General features: G+C 39.3%; 1 protein-coding gene across 3 annotated transcripts; it reads right to left on the reverse strand.

The window, feature by feature from the left end:
• Positions 1-26,430, reverse strand: HACD2 (3-hydroxyacyl-CoA dehydratase 2). 3 transcript variants are annotated; one of them, XR_007766720.1, is made up of 8 exons: positions 26,300-26,430; positions 19,118-19,235; positions 18,743-18,761; positions 14,187-14,275; positions 7,988-8,109; positions 7,126-7,304; positions 4,641-4,822; positions 1-1,224 (listed from the first exon to the last, which is right to left on the reverse strand). XR_007766720.1 is itself a non-coding variant. In XM_050899530.1 (7 exons), exons 1-7 carry the CDS (start codon positions 26,428-26,430, stop codon positions 4,740-4,742), a joined length of 741 nt encoding a protein of 246 aa, XP_050755487.1. In that variant the 3' UTR covers positions 1-4,739. The 3 variants fall into 3 exon arrangements, 2 of the variants coding, with proteins under 2 accessions (XP_050755487.1, XP_050755488.1); XM_050899530.1 differs by having other exon boundaries at positions 1-4,822; XM_050899531.1 differs by lacking the exons at positions 18,743-18,761; positions 19,118-19,235; positions 26,300-26,430 and adding an exon at positions 16,911-16,940 and having other exon boundaries at positions 1-4,822.
• Between the last annotated feature and the right edge of the window lie 242 nt (positions 26,431-26,672).

Below are 26,672 nucleotides of genomic sequence, written 5' to 3' on the forward strand. Positions count from 1 at the left end.
CTTTTTTATTTTATACTCAGCACACCAGCACAAATCCTTCCTCAAGTCTTATGTAAAGAACTTCCAGTGCTTTATTTAAGATGAGCCTTAAATACTATTGTGAAATTAATTTGCTTACAAACACAGAATCCTTATGCTTTTCAGACTTCTTAATGTTACCCTGGGTAACTAAAATTGTTTCCACACATACTGTTTTCAAAATGCAAAGAGGAAACACACATAACCAGTAATAGTTACTCTAAGGCACAAATGGAGCTCAGCACCACTCTTCACGGCATAACATTTCAAAGAGAAGTTTTTAATTACACAGTAGTGCTAAGTCACAGCTATCATGCGTAGGACGTGCTGATGCTGGGCATGACAACATTACTTCATCCCGTCTGCAATCAAACAAAAAAATCACTGTAGTTGTGCAATCTTATGACAAGCATATGCCTAGAATAATAGCACTCACTCTGCAACTAATACGCGGTTCGTATTAGAGGATTATAACTTGTTATTTATGAACATTAATGGCATCTAGACACAGTATTTAAATCTTTCTCAGGAAGTGTTAAAAATGCTAAGAACATTGCTGTGGTAGCAGACATATTCTATTTAGTAAGTGAACAGTGAAGCATTCTGTTGCATTAGTTAAGCATTCCACTATATTTATATACTCAAACAATTTTGCTTTTGTAGAAAACCATCACTATCTAGAGTACAGATAACAGGAGAACAAAGAACTTGCATTCTATTGAGGATCCTTCAGGAAGTTGTAAGTTTGAATGTTAACATAGTCAGTTAACATGTTGTTATGAATACGTCTTTTAAAAAAGTGAAAAGCAGAGCATTTGTAACACTATCAACTTGCTTAATTCTTTTGTTTGAGCTCAAAAGTTATGTATGCCAAAAGATCTTGTAAATTGCAAGGTATACATTATATAGAAATGAATAAAAATACAGCCCTAATTCACATTTATAAAGTATCTGCTTTTGTTCCCCAAACAGTAACAATACAACATATTTTGTTCAGAATTATTTTATTTGGATTATAGCAATTCGTATCACCGATCAGTAGGCCAAATCCAGGCAGAGAGCACAGAATCAATTTCACAAGGCAACAACACGGACTAGTATTTTAGCATACAAACCATTTCACTGCATTATCAAGTAGAAATATCTTCCAACCATGCATAAAAAGTCTATGCTTAATCTTTCAGAGCTCCAGGTAATACCAGATTCCTAAATATACAAAAAATACATTGAACTTATAATAATCTTAGTGAATCAGACTTATAAAATTACAATTTTATTCTTCACAACATAGAAAAAAATACAAAAATGACTGTATATAGTTTTCACCCAAATTTCACTGACATATACATCAAAACGTATGATTTGATGTATACCCATGAAAATTTTAAGCTGAAAGATAGGTTTTAAAATGACACTGCAGATTGGTCCACACAAATGCCAACCTTTCTACTGATAAATAATAAAAAAAAAAACTTTGATAGAAATATCACATTGTGAAAAATTACATTTAACCTGCACTGTAACCCGCATCTTACTGTAATTTACAATATGAACATTTCTACAATTCCAGTTGTAAACTATACACTGGTAAGAACCTTGGTCTTTTAGAGGGTAATGACTAACTCAGACAAAGCCGGCGTGGTGGAACATAAAGTATTGTCGACTGAACCAGTGCACAAAACACAAAGACTACCAACGCAGAAACCATATCTGCTGCAGAAGTTTGGTGACGCTGATAGAAAACATGCAAGCCAAGTAAATAGTCTGTGGGGAAAAAAATACCCTCTAGATTTGTGACAAAGAGTACTAATCAAAGCTTCTATTATAAAGTTCACATAAACCATGTTACAATTTCAGTGACAGATGAGGGGAAATTTGTTCTTATTTTATGAGGAGGAAAACACCTACACATGTGACCGAAGTCCATATTAGGGAAAAACCCAAACAGTATTGGGGCATTGCACTACAGTTCTTACGCAAGATCACCTTCCAGTGATCTCCACGGAAGCTAAACTTGAAAAAGCACTGCAAGCTGAAGTGCTGGAATTCTTGTACATACTAACTGCATGTTCATACTTCAGAATATAATTTTTAAATCAACTTTGCTGATAGATTTCTTACTATCAAAGCAATTTCTTTTAAAAGGAAAAATAACTCCATTATCTTTTAAAAGACTAGTTTATTTGCATTTGTGTGGTAAATTAATATTTTCAATTAAAGTAAATATTCCATAATAAAGCTTATTCAGTAAAGATGTTGGCTGTACAAGCTTACTCGCTACTGGCAGCTCTCTCTGCTTTTCTGTAGTGCCAATGCTATCTAATACAGGTATGTACTACATCTTCTCATCAACAGACCTATGAGTTTGTTTCATACAGGAATATTACACAGCCATTTTCTTCTCCAAATTGGACCAACAAATTTGAAACCAAATCTTTTATTTGGGCACAGAAATCAAATCAAGAAAAGTTCAGGAGCTGAGCACCGACAATATCCAGTAACCTGAGTACATCAGGAAATCAGATCTTTTAGATGACATCCTTCAGAAGTACTGACACTAACTCCTTTCATAGCAAGTATAAGGAAAAGTAGATGTTTTGTTCAGAGCTGGAAGTTTACACTTTTGAACAATGAGTTCAGTATAATGCAACATTTTCCAGATCACTACAACAAAGCACCACATAACCTAATGGAGAAATGAATTGAAATTGTTGCATCTTTGAATGCAAAACCACTTTGAGGTTGTATATGGCCATAGCATTTTTGATTACAGCCAATAACTGTCTCCAAAAGGTTTAAAATAGAAGCAAAGATCATTACTGTCTCTTACCCTGTCCCTGCTTACAACAGTCCTGTTTGTGTTGAACAGGAAAGGTTTCCACTTTATACATGTTATGGAGCACTAGGAAAATTCAGTCAGACTTTCTGATGGAGCCAAAGGAAATTACCGAAAAATGCAAAGTTGTTTTTTTTTTTTAAATACAGCTCTGACAAACATAAACCAAAGTAACTGTAAATCCAGCTCTCCCAAGGGCTAGAACAGAGAGCCTGTGCCCTTAGTACTTACTGGCTATGTTTAGGGAGAGCTGCGATGCGTCAAGCATGAGTAACTGGGACACAGATATGGGCCACGTCCAGGGGGAGGTGCTGGCAGGCACAGCATGAGGCTAGTATTGCAGGTACCACAGTAGGGGTCACACCTCATTTATTCACTAAATCATCATGTTACAAGAGGGAAGCCAGAGAAGCCCTTGTGTTGTTGTCTAGTGGCTCTGACTGTGTGCAGATAGGACTATCTGACTATCAATTCCTAACAGGGCAAAGGCCATAACCTACATTTCCTTTTGCCTTTGCTTGGATGTGTGTTCTTTTCCCTGCTCCCTTTGTCCCCTCCATTCCCGACCCCCTGCCCCCAATCAACAGTTTGTTCATAACCTGGGGCACTGCTCACACAGCATTACCGCTTTCTGCCTCACCACAAGGTTTTCTCAGTTCTTTCATTTTCTGTTTTACCTTCTCAAGGGAAGGCTTAGCCTGAGAACCCAGAGAAAGCACCTAGGAAAATTTAACTTTCTATGGTCTTCTGCTCTTTCAAAAGAGCAGATGAGGGAAGGCTTGTCCAATCTGCAAAAGCAGCATGTAACACACGAGATAATCTGCTTTCAAAGAAGGAGCTTATGACTTTGCAACATTTCAGAAGCTGAGTGCCCGGAACTGCCTGCCTGCTTGGATGTGCCACAGTGATACACATTAGTCACTTGAGAAAAGTTAGGTTGAGGAACAAGGCCCTCAAATGATTCCACAGTAGATCAAATAGTCCTCAACACTGAAAGATGAGTACCACTGAGATAGTGGACAGTGATTAGAGATGATAATTTAAATTAAAAAAGGGAGAACTGCACCTGTTTCTGGGTGACCTGCCTCCTTATATTGTTTAGATTCATTACTGATATCACTAGAAATATTACAGTTAGTATTTTTTTTTTTTAATATTTAAAAAAGTATCCAGGGATGCAGTACTTAGAGGAGTTTTAATGTTTTCAGATAAGCATTAGAGCCTCTGAATTAACATTAGCATTTGAGTAATCAGCTTAAACAAGATCTTCAGAGAACACACTCTGGTCAGACACCCTACTGTTTAAATTCCTGAAGAACCACATTCCCCTCATTTCCCATAATTAGTTTCCTGTTCTCGTTCCCATCACCTTTTAAATACACAACCTACTTTTCTAAATTCAAACACTTTGCCTGGATTACATTCTCCACTGGAGTCTCTGACAAAATCCTAAAGTATTCCAGAGCATATTGTTTGCTTTCACAGCAATACATACAGTTTCTGGCATGCAGTCAAGCACTTAAACAAAAGAGGTATCAGTAATATAATCCCAATTCAAGCATTTAGTGGGTACAACTTCATCACTCATACTGCAACCTTCAGGCATTTAGTAATAAATGAAAACCATTTAGCACATCATTTAAGGAAAAGGCTAACTGCCAAGCCATATAAAGTTTTAAAGTTTTCTGAAGCACTGCAAGCTGAAAATTATTTCAATGTTTTACATTGTGGAATTTCAGTGAAATCAGATTTATTGGTTATTCTTGCTAAATTATTGGTCTTTTACCTCTGACTTATTTTATCTTGGTATTTTCTTTATAAATGTGCTGGGTATTGAAAATCTGCAGCATTTTGATGTTTGAAAAGTTCTGAAAAAGAGTTGGAATTACTCCGACTTCTTGTGTTCTTCAGTGTGGGAGAGTACCTTTCGCCTCTGATGCAGCATATGAAAATACAGCTGAGGAAAGACTGAAACGAAAACAGAGGTAAGTAAATAAAGTATGAAGTGATGCACAGTCACATGCTCAAGGTCACCAATTCTCCATTAAAAGAAAACACGCTTATCCACTTTCTGCTCAAGTCATCTATTGCCTTTTATTCTTTAAAGAGAAAAAGTGATATTGTCTTTAGGCTTCCGGTACTATTTATTTTTTGCTAGAGCAATCACATTTTTAATTAAATGCAAAATGCCTTACTTAACTCTGCATGTACAAGCAGGATAACAAAAGTTTCCTGAACTGCACACACACAATAGAAAGAAAATACACTGCAGGGAGGAGAAAGTCTTTCCAAAAGAACGAAATTTCCAGATGTTTCATTTCTTATAATTCTAGTGTCACTTTTTCAGGATCTAAGGAACTTTATACAAGCTGGTGCCTCTTTCATGTCTTCTCTCTTTATCCTCCATGCAAAGCTTTTTCTCCTACATTATACAGTATGTTTGCAGAACAATAAAGCATGGGATGGAAAACATACATACATAAACAGCAAAAGCTAAAATTGCCATGAGACACTAAACCTTTGTGGACCATATGAAAATTAAACAAGGTCAGCATCAGTCTAAATTATATGTTACACATGTAAAGTGTTCGTCAAATATAGGCCAAAGTCTATTTGATTTGTGTACTAAATTTTTTTTCAGGTCAACATTTTTTCTTTTGGCTTTCTTTACCCTGTAGTTCATTTCCTGATTGTTTCCCCCTATCCTGATTCACCCTACCAGTGTTAAGGAGTGAATACAGCTGTCCAGAGACATAACAGAATACAGAGCCACGTGGTTTCTCCATTAGAAGTCTAAGTAATGGGGATCCATTATATGCAAAGAATTTAATGACAACTTTTCTAGCAAGATGTCAACTTTGACAGACAAGTACTAAATTAGAGATTTGAAGTGAGGTAAATTGTAAGATGCAACTACCAAGAACGTAAACCCCTCAATTTTTAACAACAGTTTTCAAAGCTTGCTTTCCTTGTGATATTAACATTCCGAAAGTTTCCAAGATCTTCAGTGGGTTCAGAAGGCGTAACTCCTGCACAGGTAGCTTTTATGAATGAATAACCAAACTATGGCATAGTCAATGACTGCAATGAACATTGCTTTTCTTGTATCTCAGAAATACCACAGGAATAGCTTAATGTGAAAAGGCACCTAAGACTGCTTGAGTCCAAGCAGTTGGTTCTCAGAGTTAAGATATCAATTCACAATAATAATTAAAAAAATAATTTAAAAAAATTAAAAAAAGACTGCATTCAAGTTACGCATCCAGCAAATGATAGTGGATCACAGAAAATACCTAAGAGACAGCAATTTTAATGGATAAAGTGGGCTAAAATTGCTACTTGGGTTCAATGTGTGTTCCCTCCCACATGGCCTGTCAACTGTGATCTAGCTACCGCACAAGTAGTAATTAATACTTGTGGTTATTTTGACTAAAACAAAAGATACTATTCTGGCTGCTTGGAGTTAGTAACATTACCATTTCTGGAGAAGGGCGACAAGGAGAAACAAATGCATGAAAAGTGTTGGGGTTTTTTTGTTTGTTTTTTTTTTTTTTAAGAACAGCTGGAAAAACTTATGAACCTTGATGTCAGAATTACGAGATGGTTCACTGAAAGTGTAAGTGCTTCTTACAGAGACAGCCATACTACTGAAATTTAAATCTTTGAATATGGTTTATCATTCTGCACAAACAACAAGGTTCATATAAAGACAGCTGCAGAGATAGCTAACAGCAGCGTCATCACTACATCATTCTGCATGTTAGACCTTATTTGCACATTTAAACTTGCTAAAGGCTTCCGTGTTCCTATTGCCCATTTCAAAGCAGCAAAGCCAAAACTTCATTCCATCTATAGAAACATGAACCAGAGATTATGTCAAATCAAGTTAATTCAACAGAAATGGTTCCCTACCCACTAATGCAAAAGCAATGTTCTTATTCCTGATAAAGAACTGAATTCTAAGAAGCTGTTTTGAACTTGGTTCTCCTAAAAGTCTGTAAGTGGGGGAAAAAAAATATGAAGATGGCAACATTTGTCAAGAAGTACCACAGTTATTTTATATTCCAAGTGTAAGAGAAAAAACATGTATTACTGTTTTGCAGGTGTTGGTCGAAAGCAATCCCTGCAGATTTAACTCTGACTTTTTTCTTTAAATAATTTTCAAAATTAATTTTGCAAAATTAGTTAGTTATATGTATGTTAATCCCACAATTATTAGCTTCTCCTGTTACAGCTTTTAATATTAAAAAACCTAACAAACTCATACTTACTTGGAATGTAAGAGATCATAACCAGGATCAGGAATGTATAGTAGTCAAAAGAAAAATTGTACTTGTTAGGTAAACTAATGGAATACAAGCCAGACTGCCTGACGAAGGGTAATGCAGCATATATTGTGAGTAATTCGCCTGAGACTCCCATTGGATACAATACTATAAACAAAGTGTACCTAGAACAAAACATTTACGGAAAGGATTAAAAGTTATGACAAACTCTGACAAAGTATTTGTTAAATGCTATTATGGATATTCAAATTTTAAATTCTCAACTCAGTATTTATTTCCCTTAGCTCTTACTTGATTAGAGCATGGCAAGGTATGAACGTTATTGCAAGATAAGTATTCAAATCAGCAATCAGTGTGAATTACTTAAAGATTACCTCTGAGAATCTAAAAACTATCTTTAAAACTGTTCTCCCCACTCCCCCCACACTTTGTTACTTTGATTTCTGAACTCTTTGGTAGAGGTCATTATATTACTTAAAATGGGGCCAAACACAGTTGATATGAATCAATGAGCTTACAGATTATTTCAAGTACAACCCTTGGATTCAAGGGTTACTGTTAAATGTCAGTTTACTTACTGTTAGCCCTCACTGTTAAATGTCAGTTTCTGACAAACACGATCACTTTGTAAATGGGACTGAGTTCTGACAAACTACTCTTTCAGCTTACAATGTAATAGATTTTTTTAAACCCAGAAATCTGCTGGAAAGAAGCTAGGAAGTCACATTCACAAACAGGGCAATTACCTCAAGGTAGAATCTAATTTTTTGTACTGTAACTATTTTACAAGATAAAGATCCCTGTCAAATCAGTGCTTTAAGGCTATGATTTCTATTATGCCACCTACCTGGCCCATTTGATGAGATAAGGGAGATGGTTTAACAAGCTAAATGTATAAAAAGAATAACGGATTATTTCAGTGATTGTCCAGGCCACCACAAACAACAGGACACTATCTTCAGTTTGTACCTGTAAGAAAGAAAAAAAAAAAAGCTCAGTATGAATTCAAGCGTTACTAATTACTCACCAGACCCAAGAAGACCTCAAAGAAATCAATTCCCACGGGTTGCTTTACTGCATCATATTAGAGAACAGACTCCAAGAATGAGCTTAAACGCAACATTAGTAACAACAGTAAAAAAACCTTCTTATCATGCTCTATATTTTTCTAGTTGCTTAAGAATAGCTCTGCTTGGTGATCAGATAACTTACGATCTCCCATTCTGTGCAAGGTAAATCAGTACAAGAAATCCCCGAAATGCTGAGGACAACTCATAACTCTTCCCATTCCTATATAGTACCAGCTTCTATTTCAGTCCTATGATTGCTTCCTAGTGCAGCAGGTAGAAAGGATGCTAACACATTAGTCTAACACTTGATATCTGGTTTAGACTTTATATTCTGATCCTAGTCCATGCTACTTCTGAGTAGAAGCACTGTTTTCCTCTCTCTACAGATGAGAAACTGAATACTAATTTTGAGCAGCAGCAGCAAAACAGCTAACACCACGACACAGGCTGGGAGGAGAGAAGAAACAGAAGCTCAGATTGTCTCACCGCAGGTAAGCTTGACAACCACCTGCTTCACTGTTCCTTGCTCCTTTTTCTGCTTATTGTATCCAGCATAGTCCCTCTAATGTTACACTCAAGGCATTACTGTTTCACTGCTTTACACCTCTTAGAGCTTTTACTTCAGACACGCATCACTGAGCCAGCTTTTACTCCCTTCATAGTTTGAAGGTTAATCTTCAAAAGCATGTATTTTAAAATGAATTATTAGATTTATTAGATTTGGGAGCACAATTATGAGGTTTAACTTTCAGATGGAATAACAGTGATCAAGTAGTGTATGGGGTCACATACCTGCACTACAAACTCTTGAGAGCAAACATGATTTTTATGCAGCCCTCCCCCTCCTTCCCTCCCCTTCAACAGAATTCTCAGCTGTATGAGTACCTTGAGCCCAAATTCAGTGGACCGTGGGAACAAAAAATGCTCAACCACAGGGGTCCGCATTTTCTTTTTTCCTCCAACTCTTGAAAGAAGGGAAAAGGAAGTCAGTAGGTGTGGGTGGTACACTCTATTCATCGTGGGGAAAGTACACGTACAAATGAAAAAAGGAACAAGTAAATATATGGGCAATCAGAAACCTTTTAATAGAAGGGGACTGATCATGTATTTGTGTGTAAAAACACTAATGAGGATTACCCATAAAAAGCTTTCTGTTACAGACTAAAAAACCCAGGAAGATTTATACAGAAATCTTGGGATATCCTGGAATGTAGAGCTGCTGTTAACCTATATTCCGCTGCATATAGCATTTCAAGTCACTTTCATTGCATTTTGCAGCAAATGCACCTTGTCCTTTTTCCACATGAAACTCTGATAATTTGCTCATATATTAATCTCCCTTACATCATCATAAAAGAACAAAATCCAAAACTTACTTGAAGATTTTCAGAGAAGAGACCAAATCTATTTTTACATTGCTACAGGATCCTAATCCTGTTTGGGCTCTGCTTTATAAGCAAGACTCCGTTCTCAGCCTGGAAAAGTTAACAGCACTTCAGTGATGATGCTGTTCCCACGGAGCAACATGCTTCACAAGCACTCCAGAGCTGCATCTTCTGGTCAAATCCAGAGTAGCAGCTTAGTGAGTTCATCTAAACCTTTGAGTCACAGACTTCAACCTGTACTTTGAAACCTCACTTCCTTCCCTAACTATGGAAGTCAGTAAAACTAACAAACAAAAGTTTGTAGCTTGAAGTAGCACCCAAGGACATGAGCAAGGACAAGAAACTGTGACGCTAACAGTGAATGATACACGTAGAAGTAGAAAATCTGGCAGTTACAATCCAGTTCTATCACAGGACTTCTGTCAACACTGCCTTCACAGGTCTAGCCTTTCCCATCTACTTTAACATTAGAACTGTGTTTAGAAGTTACTAAAACAGTTCACACCATTATAAAACACACACATACAACTCTGTTAAGGTCACTTAAAGTATCACTGATTGTGCCTTTATAGCTTGTGTCCCTATTTAAGGAAGAAAGAATACTGGAAATTGGTGGTAGTTTTCATACAAAAGTAACGTATACAGTTTTCAAATAGTTCCATTCTGTGCAGTAAGGAACAGAAGACTACTGTGCATTTTATTATCATATTTTAACTACATTCCACAGCTCATCATTAAAAAGTATGTTTCTTACACACTAACAGATCTTTCAGAAGTCTGTCACTATTCGAACATCTCTTTGAGGACTGACAATTTTTCAATACTTCAAATAAAGATGTCCGAGATGCACATTATCAAACCCCTGGGAACTGATTTACAAACCAGTCTCTCAAGAGTCTTATTCATTTAGGCACTGCTAATGCTGCATTTGTATCGTTCCTGTTCCAAATTGAGGATAAGGGGAATAGTACAGCCAATAAAAAGTAGACCTTTAATAAATCACTAAGCCCAATGCTGCCCTCAGAACTCAGTTTCTCTTCCTCTACTTTTTCATGCCAGTCTTTGAAGAAGGTGTTAGACAAAGTCAAAGCACATTTTACACTGTATTTACAACTTATTTGTCCAACTGCCTTAATAAGGGTCAGTCATACCACTGGCATAATTTTTTGGCATGTGTTTCAAACCAATTTATCATCAAGGAGGGTCCTGAATATATTTTAGCTTATCTTCAATACTATGAACAGCAGACAATGTTTGTTAAAATATAAGAGAATCCATAGCCTTTTAAGATGCAAAGATGAGAATTGGGAATTGATAAAATAAAGCCTGAGAGGTTTTTACTGTTCTCCTTATGCATGAGAAGGGAAATTCTATAGATTTCTCCACATTAAGAGTAACAGTTTGACAAATTATTTGCAGAAAATTTCAGCTAAACACATAATTAAGCAATCCAGTGCAGAAGAGTAAAACCAGCAGCACTATGCAACTATAATGATGAAACAGCATGTCTCCCTCCAGAGCACTGGATCTCTGGTACATTAATTAAAAAAAAAAAAAAAAAAAAAAAAAAAAGAAGCTTCACAGTAGGCACAAAGGGCCTGACAGACATTTGTGTTATACAGTATTACTCAAATTTTACATAGATGTAAAGCAGTGATGAATCGGGCTTTTCAACTGCACTCACCCATTTAGAGTTCTGAACTTTGCAGCATGGACTTCCTTTACTACAACTTAGTCTTAAATATCATAAATTAAGATGCTCTTCCTTCTTTAAGTACACTTTACTACTGATTGAAGATGTCAATTCATAACTGCAGATACTAGAGTCTTAATTATCAGCTCAATATGCTGTACATGTCATCTTCACACCACCCCTTTTGACTGTGTGTTCTAGAAAGGTTCCTCTAAATATATACTATACTGATCTGCAACTTATCTGTAACTGAACCCAACTGGATAAGCATTAAATCACTGCTGACACCATTTTTTAACTACCCATCAGAACTGGGTGTGGAATTATCTATCAGAATGGAACTCTATGAAGGCCTGCCATGATGTCACCAGATGATCTCATTGTTCACACAAATTCAAAAAGACAACTTTGAAGTGAAGAGCACCTTCTGTTCTCCTATGCCTACTTTCTTCTAGCCCTTCACGCCAGTCTGCTCATTCTCTTCCCTCCTTTGTAGGAGAAACAGTAAAATTCACCAAACTGATTCCTTTCTGATGTAATGACAAAACGATTACAAGTACTGTATTACATGCCAGGCCCTCCTCCACTAAGCTAACAGCTACTCATATGGTGGAGGTAAGGGTAGTCTCATTGCTACCCAAAGAAGTGTGCAGTGCTTTAACATTTGCCATGCTTTAACATTTATTATAAATACTTTCATATTGAATTTAACAACACATCAGCACTAAATTCAACAAAAAGCACAAACATGTTAGTGGCAAGAAGCATGCTTCAAATCACATCACATATCTATAAGTGTATTCTGACAGAAAGGAGGGATGCAATACAGATGTTTCTTCTTTTAACTATATTATATATGAAAACAGTCTGGAAAAGCAAGATACTGAACAAGTCTCACTCAAGAAGTTAAAGAGGAAAACTGCGTTTTGTTTTACAAGAACCTCATCATGCAACTGCATAGCTTACAAGTTCCATAAAGCTGTGTGAGAATTTAATCCTGGACTTCACCATGGAGCTCACTTGTGCAGACAGCCCTTTAGAAAAAGTAGAACACTCATGACACTTTCAATACATCTCCCCAGGTGAGACTGCATGCTCTCTGGTTGGGGGGAAGGGGAGGGGTCAGAATACAGCCTCTTCATTTGATTTATTTGCTCTAAGTCAGAGGTGAAACTCATCACAGGATTCCTCATCCTTACCATTCTTATGCCCACTTTCTAAGACATTAAAAAAAGTAACACATAATACAGTCTCTCACAAGACCTTAACCAAAAGACCACACAAATGTGAGGGGAAAAAACTGCGTGTAATATTGTTGAAAGAATCCTTGTTAAAAATTGAATGTTAGGCTGAACTTGTTACTCACATTTTCTCCCATTTTGCTGGTCTTCTCTAGTGAGAATGTGGGCATAAGTTTCAAAAAACCTAACCCACAATCATTTTAGACTTCCGTTTGATGTCTAACAGACAACACATGGAATAATTCTAATCCATGCAATCCAACCTTTAACATTTGGGTTACTTCAAAACCAGGAGGCAATTCATAAAAACAGATTATCGCTGTTCTTTACGAAGCACCACATACCCCAACATTATACAGGTAACAAGCAAAACTACAGGCATATTTCTTTAAAAATATTTTATACATGTATGTAAAATCTAATGTCTTGGGATTACGGCTTTTTTTTGTTCAAAATCTAGTATTTATCTCCAGTGAATTAACAGAGACTGGAGTACATTTGTTTGCACCAAAAGTGAAATCCATCAGAAGGTAAGTACTTACAAGATTTTGAGTTTATTGAGAAAAATAACATTCCTCCACTTTAAATAGCATGAAACTAAGGCTCCACATGAACAAGCATCATAATATCAGAAAGGGCTGTTAATTACTAGGAAATACTGTGACTTATGTTACTCTACATGTGAATGGACGCTCTGATAACAGGTTTGGAGTAAGGAAGAGAAAGCAGCTTCCCTGAAGACTTGGTAACGAGACAAGCTCCTTAAGACATTCTCCATGTCACATCACAAAAGATCTTATGCATATAATGACACTAGATGACCATCACTTATTTCAGGCAGCCATGCTGACACTGGCATCAAGACTAATTTCTTTCTTTAATGAGAAGAAAACCAGTAAGGTTGGTTGGCTAAAGTAACAGCACAGATGCGGCATATCTGGGCTACTACAAGGTATTAAGATGACATGAAAGGGTCAGTCAGCATGATCTATATCAATTAAAGCACATTTAGATTTTAAAATAGCTGTCAGGAATAATTTTCAAACAAGATTGCTTCCAAAAGATTCTGCAGAGACTTGTATGAAGTACAGCAATATTTGGTGTGGTAAGCAATGAGAAGAAACACACAGGCCCCAAAACCCACCTATACTCAAATGGAAGAAAAATGAACGAAGGACAGAGGGAAGATTATCCTGGAGAGTGATAATGGAGAACATCCAGGCATTGCTGTGCACAAACAGTGAGGGGGAGCTTCCACATGCCATGGTAAAGAAAGCAAACTGTGTATGAAAGAGAGGGGCAGTGAGGAGATTTTGCTATTAATTATGGCACTAAAGAGATCAATACTAGAATGCTGTCCCAAATTCTGGGTTCCGTATTACACACAGGAACCTCTTTAACTTTCAGTAAGGACTGCAAAATCTATTCAGGAGCTAGACGTCTTACAGTGAGAGAATCAGACCTCAGGCTATTTGATTGTGAAGAAAAGATGACGTCAGATTTATTTTTATTTCTTTTGATCCACAGAAATTCACATAAGCAATTTCACATGTTGGGATACAAACAGAAGTCATTTTAAGGAAAATAAGACAGTGATAAACACTTGCTTTTCAGCATGGGTCATTAGTTTTTCTATCTATTTTGTAGCTTAACTTACCTCTTTTACACTATGTGTTACTGCCCACGTCAGGAAAACCCTTGACATCACTTGGAAAGCAGTCAGAACAACAGAAGAAGGAACAATGCCTGGAAGATATTTTGCAGTTAGTAAGTATTCCTGACTATTGGGGTGGGAGGCAGGGGTGGGGAAATAGGACACAGCTAAGCCAAAGTCCTGTTATTTGAAATTTTTGGAAGGAAAGCATTTAATTTTTTTAATTTGAGAGTATGAAGTCTGTCCTGTGGTGTGTCTATACAGCCTAATGCAATGCAATCCCCTGACAAGACTTCGTGCATCAAAACGCAAATAAAAGTAATCAGTCTTGTTGCAATCACAGCATTCCTTAATACACAAAACAGCTGAATAAGATAACTTCAATCAAATAGCTTTTGGGATACAGTCTTTCAAATAAACCCTGTCTGATTAAAATATCCAAGATACTCTTCATTACTATGATTTAAAAAGTAAAAACAATAAAGATGTTTCGCACCGTATATCCCAAAAAACAGCAAGCAAAAAGTATAACTACTTTGAAGAAACACTGATCTAGCCCATATTCTGATAGATACAAAGTTTGTAATTCCTTCCTGGGAATACAACTTTTAAAAAAACCAAAACCCAAGGAACAGCTGATGCATTAGTAGGTACAGAAACTATTTTAAGATTTTCTCAAGGAAGCAGATTTCACTGGTTCTTCTAAGCAAGTTCTGAGGTGCTGATTAAACTGCCACTAAAAGGATCCTACACACCCAGGTCTGACAGAGTAGGAATAGTTTTAGACTGCAAGATTACACAAAATTTCTAAAGTTCACAGCACAAAGTTTTATTTTCTTCCAATAGCATGATGAAGACAAATGCAAGAGCAGTTGAAGCTCCTAAAATACAGTAAAAAGTGCTTCTAAAACTAATGCAAATCACAGCAAGCAACACAACAGCCTCAGAAAGATGTAAAGACCAAACTGGAAAGTGGAAGAGGAAGAAAGAATAAGAAAAGCCAAAAGCAAGTTTCATTAGAATTATTTTCAGTCACACAATCATTATGTTAGTCTTCTTTCAGAGTAAAAAGAGGGAAAAATCCTACAAACACAGTTCTCTTCAGTTTTATCACGTATTGTTCATAATCTAATTTCTGTTGTAAAACCTCAGGGCAGAATTGTTGTCTGTTACACAGACAACACAAAAGGGGGTGCTATAAAACCACACAATCTATACTCATTAAAGGCTCACTCCTATGATATAACAGACCTTTTCTTTTATACAATTTATATCATTCCTTCCTAAGCAAGATAACCTAATGTTCTTGCAAAGGAATCTATAAATAAGCCAAAAAGACTGTGTAGGAACTATCCAAGATTATCTCACAAGTTAGACAAACAAGGTTTTTCATTATAGCCAAGACAATGCCAATCTATGCCAAAAACAGGAGATCAAAATAAGTGACTCACCAGCTACAATTTATGTAAACTTTACTTGCCTCTAATTATTTACTCATTGCACTGAAAAGGTACCCGACAGTCAATTTTAAACTTGGTATTTTTAAAAACATCTGTCACCACTTATACAACACTGCACGTGCTAGAGCAGTGCCTGACAGAGGGCTCAGGTCCAGAACCAAGCCACAAGCAAGCCACGCCCAGACCTCTTCCCGATCCTGGACTAAGCCTCCCACCTCCAGCAGGAAATCCTCCAACTCCCAACAAGTGCTTCCTCTCTCCCAGGGAGTTCCCAACTGAGAATATACTGTATGCATAGCTTACAGGTGGAGCCCTCGTATCCCTCCTAACTGAGCAGGCTAAAGCAAAGTCAACCAGTGCTGACTTTGGCTTACCAGAGGGTTACTGGTAAGCATCACTATGGTAGGAAAGCGGGTGCTGTAGTGATTCTGTAGGCTGGGCCTGTACTCACCAAAGCCTTCTTGCTTTTCCACATTCCCTTCACAAACTCCCTGTACTATTGCTTCTGCATTTTGGTGGCTCCTATCACCTCTTTCCATATCAAGTTCCTCCAGGCAGAAGCTCTTCCATGCTATCGATGCCATGGATACACTTGGGTTCTGTCTGCTACAGCAGTCAAGGAATTGCATGTTCACTTTCCATTTGCCTGTCCTTCAGTCTCTCCTCTTGGTCTCTGGGCTATATGTTACCTCCTCTCCATGTAGAGCTCTCCTTCATTTTTAAAATCTTTGCCACATGCCAAAGTTCTGTTCTCAACCATGCTTGCTAGAGACATTCCCCTATCAATCTTCATATTTTGAAGAACTTGCCTCACAGATGCTAACATTTCAGATTCTACTGAAAAGATGTGGAGAGAAAAGTTATGCTGATACACACAGCCATCTGTCACAGATAAGCTCCTCTATTGACAGAGAATTACAGCTCTACTTATAGCAATTAGTTTAGCAGGGGCAAAGGACTCTGCAAATTTCCTGTTTCCCTTTGCATAGAAACTTTTACCACAGTCAGTAGGACTACAGCAGACAGCAGCAGTGTATCTAGCTGTGCAAAAACGCCTCATTTTATTTAGCTGACAAATGTTTCCATTAACAGAAAAAAAAAAATCCATAGGCAGTATAATAAGTGGGTTTTTTGTAAAAAACTTTGTTAGGGAAAGCAAAAAGATAGAATTATGATGGTATAAAATGTTGCAACATTCCACTAATGGCTCTCTTCACTAATATTAAACTGTGCAACTGAGGATAACACGGGCTAAATGGATCCACACCTCAAATCAGCTGAGCCAGGATTATTAGTTTTGCACGCAGATGGGCTGGTACAGTCATCTTGTTTGCTGTTCTGCACCAGCCTGGAAGGTGAGACACAGAACTCTCTCCTGCTATTCACCGATTTGTGTGGACATATACTCTAAAGTGTGAGGAAAAGATAATCCAATTAAATTTTTTACACTCTTTCTTAGATTTAATACTAGCAAACATTGGCATCTGCACACAAGTTTAGCTTAAGAAAACAGCAGAGCATTATAGATTTAGGATGGTAAAATAGCATTTTATCTGCAAGGTTTTTTTGCTCAGTGTTCTGAGATTTAACTTGTCCTTCTTGCCACTTGTTAAATAAGACTTCAAAAATTTCACATTATTATTAACTTTTGACAATTTTTTAAAAAGTAAGTATGGTTTATTCTGGTCAAAAAACAGTAATTGAGATTTAGTAAAATAAAACAGCATTGGAAGGACTGCCTTGGCAGCACAGGCAACTATATGATACATATAGTTTACTCTGAGAAGCCTTACATTAATTTGAGGAGTATATGATCATTCATTTCTTGGGATGATCTGTGCACAGTCTGCAAACTGCCCTTTATGAGATAACATTTTCAGGGTAACTGAATTACTGAGGAAGGTCGGAACTACTTTATCAAATACAGAATTAGACTGCCCTCTGCTGACAAATTTATGTATATGATTTTAAGTTTGCCAACTACCACATTCGATTATTTAAAAAAATCTTTTGCACAGGAATTCAATATGAACCTACAATCTAATACACTGTCCAGTGTGTAGATTGTTTGTATAATATGTGAAAAATCACAAGTTTGTAGCTGCAGCTTTAGGAACCTTAATGCCATGTTACTCTTTAAATAGTGGCTAGCAAACATTCAGATAGGAGCTCAAACACTTATATTTAAAATCACAAGACCAACTACCTGAACATAAGACTGTCTCTTTGTGAAGACTGGATTGTTTAGAAAAATCAGAGTTAAGCAAAGGTATGCAGACAGGCACCGCTCCCTTTTATAGCACATTGGCTTTGATCTTGCAGAGATTGCGACACATCATCTATTCTGTGAACAAAACATCCAAATGCTGAGGCCAAACTGTTCACTACTCGTGACGACTGAGAAACCAGACAAGATGAAATCCTGTCACTCAGACATGAGGCTCTTCAGGTTGACTGAACCACGACACTGCTACTGACCCCAGGCCACGTATATACAACTGAGTTCCTGCTACCAAGCTAACAGACAAGCCTCACAGGACAGGCTAACAAGAATCGTCAAGTCTTAAGTAATCCTTACTCTCCCAAACAATTCCACAGCCGAAAAAAGCACAGCCGAATCTGGGATAAAGACTGGTTACCCCTTCCTAATTTTGCAGTGTGTATCTATACTCTATGGATACGGGCAAAGTTCTAGTGCTTGAAATGTTATTTTTATTGGATTTTAAATTACTTCCAGCTAGAAATTTTTTGGGGGAGGAAAGACAGCTTGGTACAGAAGATTATAGGATGTATTATGGAGATTATGGAGAGTAATGATCTACTATAAAACATTTATAAACTGCTCTAAGATTTGTAGCATTGGAAGGATCTAGATAAAAATAGAATGTCAAGTAATTGAAAACCTGTTACACTATTTTCCTTTTTGTGATTTAACTTGTCAAATTATTTAGTAAAAAATTGCAATGTACTTCAAGCAAAAATTAGTGAGTTATGCAACAATTAAATCTGGCAATTCACAGACCATAACATTTCTCATGCTAATATATTGCTAAAACTGCAGTCTTCTATAAAAATAAAACTGAAAATTTGCAAGCTTACCAAATGCACAGTGCAGAATCTAGAACAAAAAGAAAAATTCAAATCACTAACATTTCAAATGAAGCAATTCAGAAACACATTTAGTTCTATCACAAGAGCTTAAGATTAATTATTTGTATTTCAAAGATTAAGCTTAATATTTAGCTCTGCTGCCCAAGCTAAATAGCAGACAGTAAGCTCCCTCACCGCTTGCTAAAAGGAAAAATTCAGCATTTGTCTGAGGCATATTTCTTACGTTTACCTTCAAATCACTCTATAAATGCTAATGAAAAAACAGGTACCTAGAAAGCACTGTTCAACAAAGGCTGCCTTATTGCTCCTAAACAACACACTCATGCCAATATTAGTAATGCTAGGGAAGAAGACTACACCTACCTCAAGCAAAGCTCCAGTTTGGAAGAATTTCAGGGGTTTTTCTATTGAATAGTAAAGGCTATGGTAGCTACCTTTAGCCAGGTATGCTCGAACTAGACCAACTGCAATAACAAGCCATCTGAAAGAGAGAAAAAAGTCTAAGATAAGGAGACATTAAGCAGAGCATAAATACAAAGAAATCCTTAATCCCTCTTTTGATATCTGAGAAAGCAACAGGCATGTAACTGTCCTGAAAGATACTAACTTTTTGCCTACCCTCTGCAACACTGAAAACATTAAACATTTAGATTCTCTGCAAATTGATCAAAGTTAAAGATCACACATTTTTTAAACATCTTTCAGCACCAACATGATACCAATATCTTTAATGCCTAAGTTTATTTTTCAGTAAGCTCTATTTAATTTAGTTATGGGAGGTATTCGTGACAATTTAATTAAGACTGGCATCACATTTTGTTTAGTTTAAGCAGAAAACCATTTACTGCTAGTCAAAGATCTCTTACCATACCATAACTTAAAGAAGTATGACAAACAATTAAGATTCAGAAGGCATTCATTTTAACATTTCAGTTCAAAGGAAACCGTTAGACTTTATGATAGACCATCCAGCTTAATTGCTAGCCTATATTTTATGAGAAACAGTTATGGATAAGTAACTGCACGAAAACTGAGCTTGCTAAAGCCTTGAAGGCAGCAATGGCCATTCCTGTCCCAGCTTTCCTTTTTAAGCAACAAATGTATCTAGGCCTATATAAGTAGTGCCTATATAACTGCAACTGTACTATAAACAATGTGTCCTGTTAACCCTGCTGATTTTCCCCTCCCGTAATTTAGGAAGCAACCCTAAAAATTTTTCCTCCAGTCCTGGCCGATACAGTAACATCTGTCACTACCACCGCTGTCCAGAGTCAGTGTTTGCCCACAACCTCAGAAATTCTTCAGTGAAGTCTAGGACAAGCCACAAAACTAAGGTAGGTACACCCTGGTCAAACACTTTTTCATTTGACATTAGCATCTATAGTTAACATCAGCTTCCAATTGCTTGTGGCAAACATGGGGAGAAGGGGTTGGTCAATGAAAAGTGGGAATCCCTACCAGCGGCTCCCAAACTTTTCACTGACAGGCTCATCCTGGCTGTCTTGCCCTCAGCTGCTACTAGTGTTACCCTACTTTACCTCCACCTCCCTCCAAACCCAGAAGTGCCGTTACAAAGCTTGTGCTAACAGCCACCAAGTGTCTCTGCTGACAACGGTGCACCTCAGTGGAAGCGTGTGCAGACATGTAGGAAGTCCCCTAACTATGCAACAGCTTTTTACCCTTCGGAAAAAAAACTGCAGCTGTGGTTTTATAACAGGGAAGATGAATAAATCCCCTTAATTTACAGCATATTAGATGCTTACAAGTACCACATTAGCTTAGGTTTTATGAAGTATATACAAATATTGTCCCAAATGTAGTAATTGTTTGAAATACACTGTGAAGTTCAGATTTTTCAATAATAAGTAACTCTGGCATCCAAGTTTGTGTTCATAACAATATTTGTTAGTACAACTGAAAAAAAGCTATTTCATTTCTGCCTGGACTTCTCAGAAGACAAGCACCAAAGAAAAGCAGTAGGAGTGGGGAAGAGAAATGGGGAATGAGAAACAAGCCCTCCCTTTTTTCAGTAGTGACAAGTTATTTCAGTTAAAGCTGTCTTGTGAAACCAAAAGACAAACATTTGCCAAGTAATTGCTGTTTACAAAGAAAGAATCAGATTAATTTCATATTTGGACTTCAGTGTAGAATAAACCAGTAAGCGCTATAATATTAATGACTCTCCCCTGCAACACTGCTTCTTTTTTAGAATAGTAAATCAGAGCAGGTTGACACTGTCCTGTTTGCATCTGTCAAGTTTCTCTATTTTTCCTAATCTTCCGTGTTTGTTGAGAAACTTCGCTGAATTGAGCAATTTCTCAGGTTGCACAAGATACCAGTTCTTGGTTATGCCTGCAAACTGTTCTCACCTTAACTGAGCGACGGGTGAAGTACGTGGCTCCCAGAAGAGCTCCAGCCCCATGCTCATCTCCACCCTCCCTGCCAGATCACTGACTCCAGAAAGACTGTACTTTCCATTTACTGTCCTTCAAAAAGCATTTAATACAGATCAAAGTATTAATCTGTACAAAATGAAAAGCTGTACCTAGTTTGTGTTCAAGCTTTTAGTACCTCTGTCCTGCTTCTGTGATTCTTAAATAGTTCTTCACCCTCTATGACTAGAGAAAATGGAATAGGAGTAGGTGAAGCAAGGAAGATCAACTGAAAAAGAAACTTGGTGAAAAGTTTAAAAGGGCAGCAAAAAGCACCGCGGTCACATGAAAGCTAAGCTATAAGTTAGTTTTTCCAGCTTTCTCTGACCTAGACACTAAAGTCTACCTGATATACCAGCCGGAGTTACATTTCATTAAATTGTCACTGCCATGCATGTAAACTTTAAGCTAGACTCTTACACTCTTTGATTAATCCAAACTAAGGAAAATGAATACTGCATACACACAATTTACTTTTCTTACTTTCAGTTGCTCAGACTTGATAAGCAAGCTTCGTGCTGAAGTCCTTCATTTAATTCCCTTTATTTCTCTTACAAATTATAAAAAGGTGTTTTCTTATGCAAAGTTTACTGAGGTTCTGCATCATTTATGCAAGAAAATGCAGCAAAGCTCTGCAGTAAATGCACCTGGAAAGGAAGAAGTGTACTTTGACTCTCAACAACCAGTCACTGAAGACGTGGATAACGAAACTCATAACCAAGAACACTCTTTGCTTAACGCTGATAACACGAACACTTGCGAATTCAAAAGCTATTACATTAAGATCTATCTTGTTGAGTGAAATCCATTTGAAATTCATTGTTTATACCACCATCAGCTACTTCTACCCAGAAGTACTAGTCAGTTACGGCACTTGACTAAAAATAAGAAACATAATCGCATTTTAAAGCGGCTTATCAAACATTTACACTCAACTCTAACAGCATGCCCTCCCTCCCCACCCCCCCATTATTCAGTGATTTCAGTCAACCTCGTTTTTTAGGAAATAATTTCCATGCTGCATCTATGCCTCCAGAATGAGCTTCCTATGCCAGGTCAGGCGTGACTACATGACTTCACGCTGTGACCGGAAAATAACAGTTTGACTGAAGACAAGAGAAGAAAGATGCAATGCTTTCTACAGCTTAACACTTTGAACCATGGTCAAAAAAACCTGAGCAAGTACAGCTGAGAACCAACTGCAGGACTGGTTATTCCCTGTTGTGTCACGTTGGTCCCTTTTCTGAAAGAAAACACCCAAAACATATGAACCAAATGGTAAGTGTATGCAGCTTCATTTAGGGACCCACAGGTATATATACTTTTTCTACTGTTCTGCTCTTGCAAAAGCCACTGTAGTACTAGGAATCCATATACTACATGCACTACAGTATAAAATTATGTCGTGGTTTAACCCCAGCCAGCAACTAAGCACCACGCAGCTGCTCACCCCTCCCCCCTCCCAGTGGGATGGGGAGGAGGATCAGGGAAAAAAGAAAGTAAAACTCGTGGGTTGAGATAAGAGCAGTTTAGTAACTAAAGTAAAATAAAATATAATACTAACTTATAATAATAAAAATATAATAACAGTAATGAAAGGTAATATAACAAAAAAAAGAGAAATAAAACCCAAGAAAAGACAAGTGATGCACAATGCAGTTGCTCACCACCTGCTGACCAATGCCCGAGCAGCGATCCGCCCCTCCTGGCCAACTCCCCCCAGTTTGTATACTGAGCATGACATTCTATGGTATGGAATATCCCTTTGGCTAGTTCAGGTCAGCTGTCCTGGCTGTGCTCCCTCCCAAGCTTCTTGCACACCTGCTTGCTGGCAGAGCATGGGAAACTGAAAAATCTTTGGCTTAAGATAAGCGCTACTTAGCAACAACTAAAACATCAGCGTGCTATCAACATTATTCTCACCCTAAATCCAAAACACCCTGTACCAGCTACTAAGAAGAAAATTAATTCTATCCCAGCTGAAACCAGGACAAATTAGAAATAAGATCGATATTTTTAGAATCAGTATGTTTTCTTTAGCTAAGTCAAGATAAATGCAAAGCAAATACAATAATTATGCTGAGATTTTTCAATCACTACTTGATCCATTTTAAATAAAGCTAATAGCCAAGGCAACTATGATTTTAAAACATTTACTACCTGTTTATTGCACAACAAAGCTGTTGTGTGCTTCAGTTTAAAAGCCACCCTTTTGTAAAACAAAACCAAAAAACCCACTTAAAAAAAAAATTTTAAAAATCCCACGCGCTTTTACAGCATCACTTCATCATCTGGGCACCTTCAGATTTTTGGTGTTTTCTTTTCACAATTCTCTTTCCGATGCAGTGCTGTCTGAGAAACTAAGTCTGAGCACTCTGACGGACACGGGGACAGTAACTAATTACTGCCACCAGCTGTGTATCAATCTTCTCATATGAAGAACTGAGCTTCTGCCAACCAACTCCTGAAAAACTACCTTATTATGAAGTCTTTCAAAAAGAAGAAAATAACTGAGTTTTTTTTCCTAAGCTCAATGTTGTATATTGTGGAATTTCAGCAGTGTCCAAGGGAAGTGCAAAATCCTCATCCATTTGAAGACAAATTATCAGTCAGCGCCCTCAGTGACCTTACCCCAAAAGAATGGCAGTGAGTGACAACACAGAGGTATGAACCCTGATCACAGGACTCCTATAGTAGCTCTCCAAATAGCAGAAATCATCTAATCACACACATGCCCAGAAAAAAGCAGCTCATGTTAAAGCACTATAAGTCACATCCCACCCGAGACTGGAATTTTCTAGGAAGCTGGGTATAAATCCGGAAAACAGGTAACATCATGATCAAGATTTACATGACAACAGGAAGCTAAATACAGATTTATGCTCTTTATTTCTGAGTTTCTAACGTTTGGATTTGTTTTAATTTTTTCTTCTGAGGAAACAGAAATTTCATATGCTCGGGAACTTGCCTACCATGATAAAAAGTTCAGGACCTTTAAAGAAACTTTCCATTTATACTGCAATTTCTCTCTCAGGTTTTTGAGATCTTTTACAAACGTAAGTGAATTAAATATGAGCAGCTCAATGAGCAGGCAAATGCTTTTACTTCTAAGAAGAGCTCAGAGAGGTTAACTTCCTAACATTGTGCAGGGACATCACAACAAAACTGAAGAGACCTCCTGACTGCCTGTACTGTGTTGTATTGCTCATGTAATTAAGTATTTATGAAACAAGAGATTCATTTTTATCAAACCGGTGGGTAATTATCATTCCCCTGAGTGAAATACCCTGCAAATATCATACGGAGCCATAAATCTGCTTAGCAGTCCCACTTCACAGTAACAGGCCTATTGGGTAATGAGTGTAACGAGCACCTTCCAAGAACTGAGCTCTCCCCTCCCAGCTACCTTTGTTCCACGTAAGTGTAACTATCTTATAAGCTGAAATAGCACCAGCTGTCACCATCAAAGACAAGAATCATCACATCCAATTGCCTTATTGAAAAAAATCATATCTATATTAATCCTATACTAATCTTCCCCAAAAATAGTGAGACTAGTCTGTTTGCCTGACTCCTCACCTGCCAGGACTTATCTAACGGAAGACAGGCTCATTCGGGATCCATTTTAAAGGCTCTTTTCTCCTCCCACCCAAATATCCTCAATCTTTTGAAAGATTTGAGAGTCCCCAGTTGTTGTTATTTTTATTTTTGTGCCTAGGAACACACCCAAGCATGCACCAACTGGCTCAAGTCTCCATTTTCCTACACAGGGCAAGAGCAGAGCATCAAGCAGGCCCGGGAACTCACATGTCGCAAGCAGCAGCTTTCAACTTCAACTGAAGTATGTAGCAGCTGAAGGGTTTACAGGAAAATCTTGCAGAGCTCTAAAGGATAACACCTTTGCCTTCTTAACTACTACAATGGATAAATTCCCTGCATTTAGGTTCACCTCTCTACTAAAAAGTGCTGGAGTCCACACCACAGACGTCGTGAGGCGAGAACGGCAATCTACACAATCACCTGGATGATAAAATAGTTGCAGAGCAAATTAAGGTGTCAATTACAAAACACAGCAGTTCCCAGAGAACACGCACGTGTGCTGTGCCGCTTAATTCGTTTTGGAAGGGGCGCCTGGAAGAGGACACGCCACAGAGGGGCTCGGCCGGTGCTGAGCGGGCTCACGCCCAGAGGCTGCTGCTGTCCGGCTGAGGCCTCGCACAGGCAGGGCAGGGGCAGCCCCAGGGACACGCTCCGGGGGAACACCCAGGCACCCAATCGTCACAGCATATGACGGAGAGAAACGAGAAAGCAAGCAAAGCAGCTTTACATATACGTACAAGAAACCCCTTTCCAGCACGAGAAGCGGCAAGAGAGGTTTCTGGTTGTGTTTTTTTTAGCGTTATCGAAAGCGCGAGGCATGACCACTGATACCACGAGGGACAATGGGAACGGCAACACGCCTCCCTCCGATACTCGGGCAGGCACGGCTCAGGCGGCAAGCGCTTGAGGGGAGGATGGGGACAGACAAGAGAAAGGGCGCAGCGCTGGAAAAGACCTAATGAGTTCGTCCAGCCCAACTCCCTGCGGCGCAGAGGAACTCCTCTCCCAGCCCTGCCCCGGCCCCGCGACACCCGCCGGGACGGCACCGGGGCCGTCAGCCGGACCCGCACGCACGGCGGGCACACACACACGGCTGCAGCCCGTCCGAGCGGAGCCCCCCCGCGCTCGCAGGCTCCCACCCGCTGCCGCTCGGGCACCGCGCGGAGCGCCGCTCCCGGGGGGGGCCGCCTCCGACGGGACGGGCTCCGCCGAGCCCCGCGGCGCCGGGGGGGAGCCCGACCCGCCGCCGCCGCAGGCGGAGCTGCCGTAAGAGGCGGCAGCGGCGGCGCCCGGCCGCCCCCTCGCCCCGCCCGGCGGAGGGCGGCCGCTGCGCGGAAAGTTTCCCCGGTGCGGGGGAAGGCGGCGGCGGCCGGAGGGACGGCGGCGGCCCCTGCCCCGGAGAGGCGGGCGGGGTGCTGAGGGGAGCCGGGGCGCAGACGGGCGACGCGCCCCTGCCAGGGAGACCCCCCCCCCGCCAGCGGCCGCGCCCGGCGACCCCCGCACGCCTCCTTACCCCGCCGTCATCACCACGTTGTAGATAACGAGGTAGGCCGTGGCCAGGGCGCCCGGGCCCTTCCTCCGCCGCGGCTGCTGGCTGCCGTAGCCGTTATCCGCCCGGCTGCCGCCGCTGCCAGACGCCGCCATGTTGCGGCGCTCCGGCAGCCTCCGCCCGCTCTCAGCGTACGGCGAGGCCGCGGGGCGGGGCCTCCCCGCCTTCCCCGGCGCTACCGTCGCCGCCATCTTGGAGGCGGGTAGGGGGCTCTGCGCAGCCGTTGGCCCTCCCGCCTGGCAGTGCCGGGAGCGGGAAGGAGTCTGCGGGCGGTGCGGCTCCCGCCGGCCCTCCGCGGGGTAGGTGCCGCGTCCCCCCGCCGCCCTCCGTGTCACAG

This window comes from Gymnogyps californianus, chromosome 7, assembly GCF_018139145.2.
Source record: "Gymnogyps californianus isolate 813 chromosome 7, ASM1813914v2, whole genome shotgun sequence".
Classification (NCBI taxonomy): Eukaryota; Metazoa; Chordata; class Aves; order Accipitriformes; family Cathartidae; genus Gymnogyps; species Gymnogyps californianus.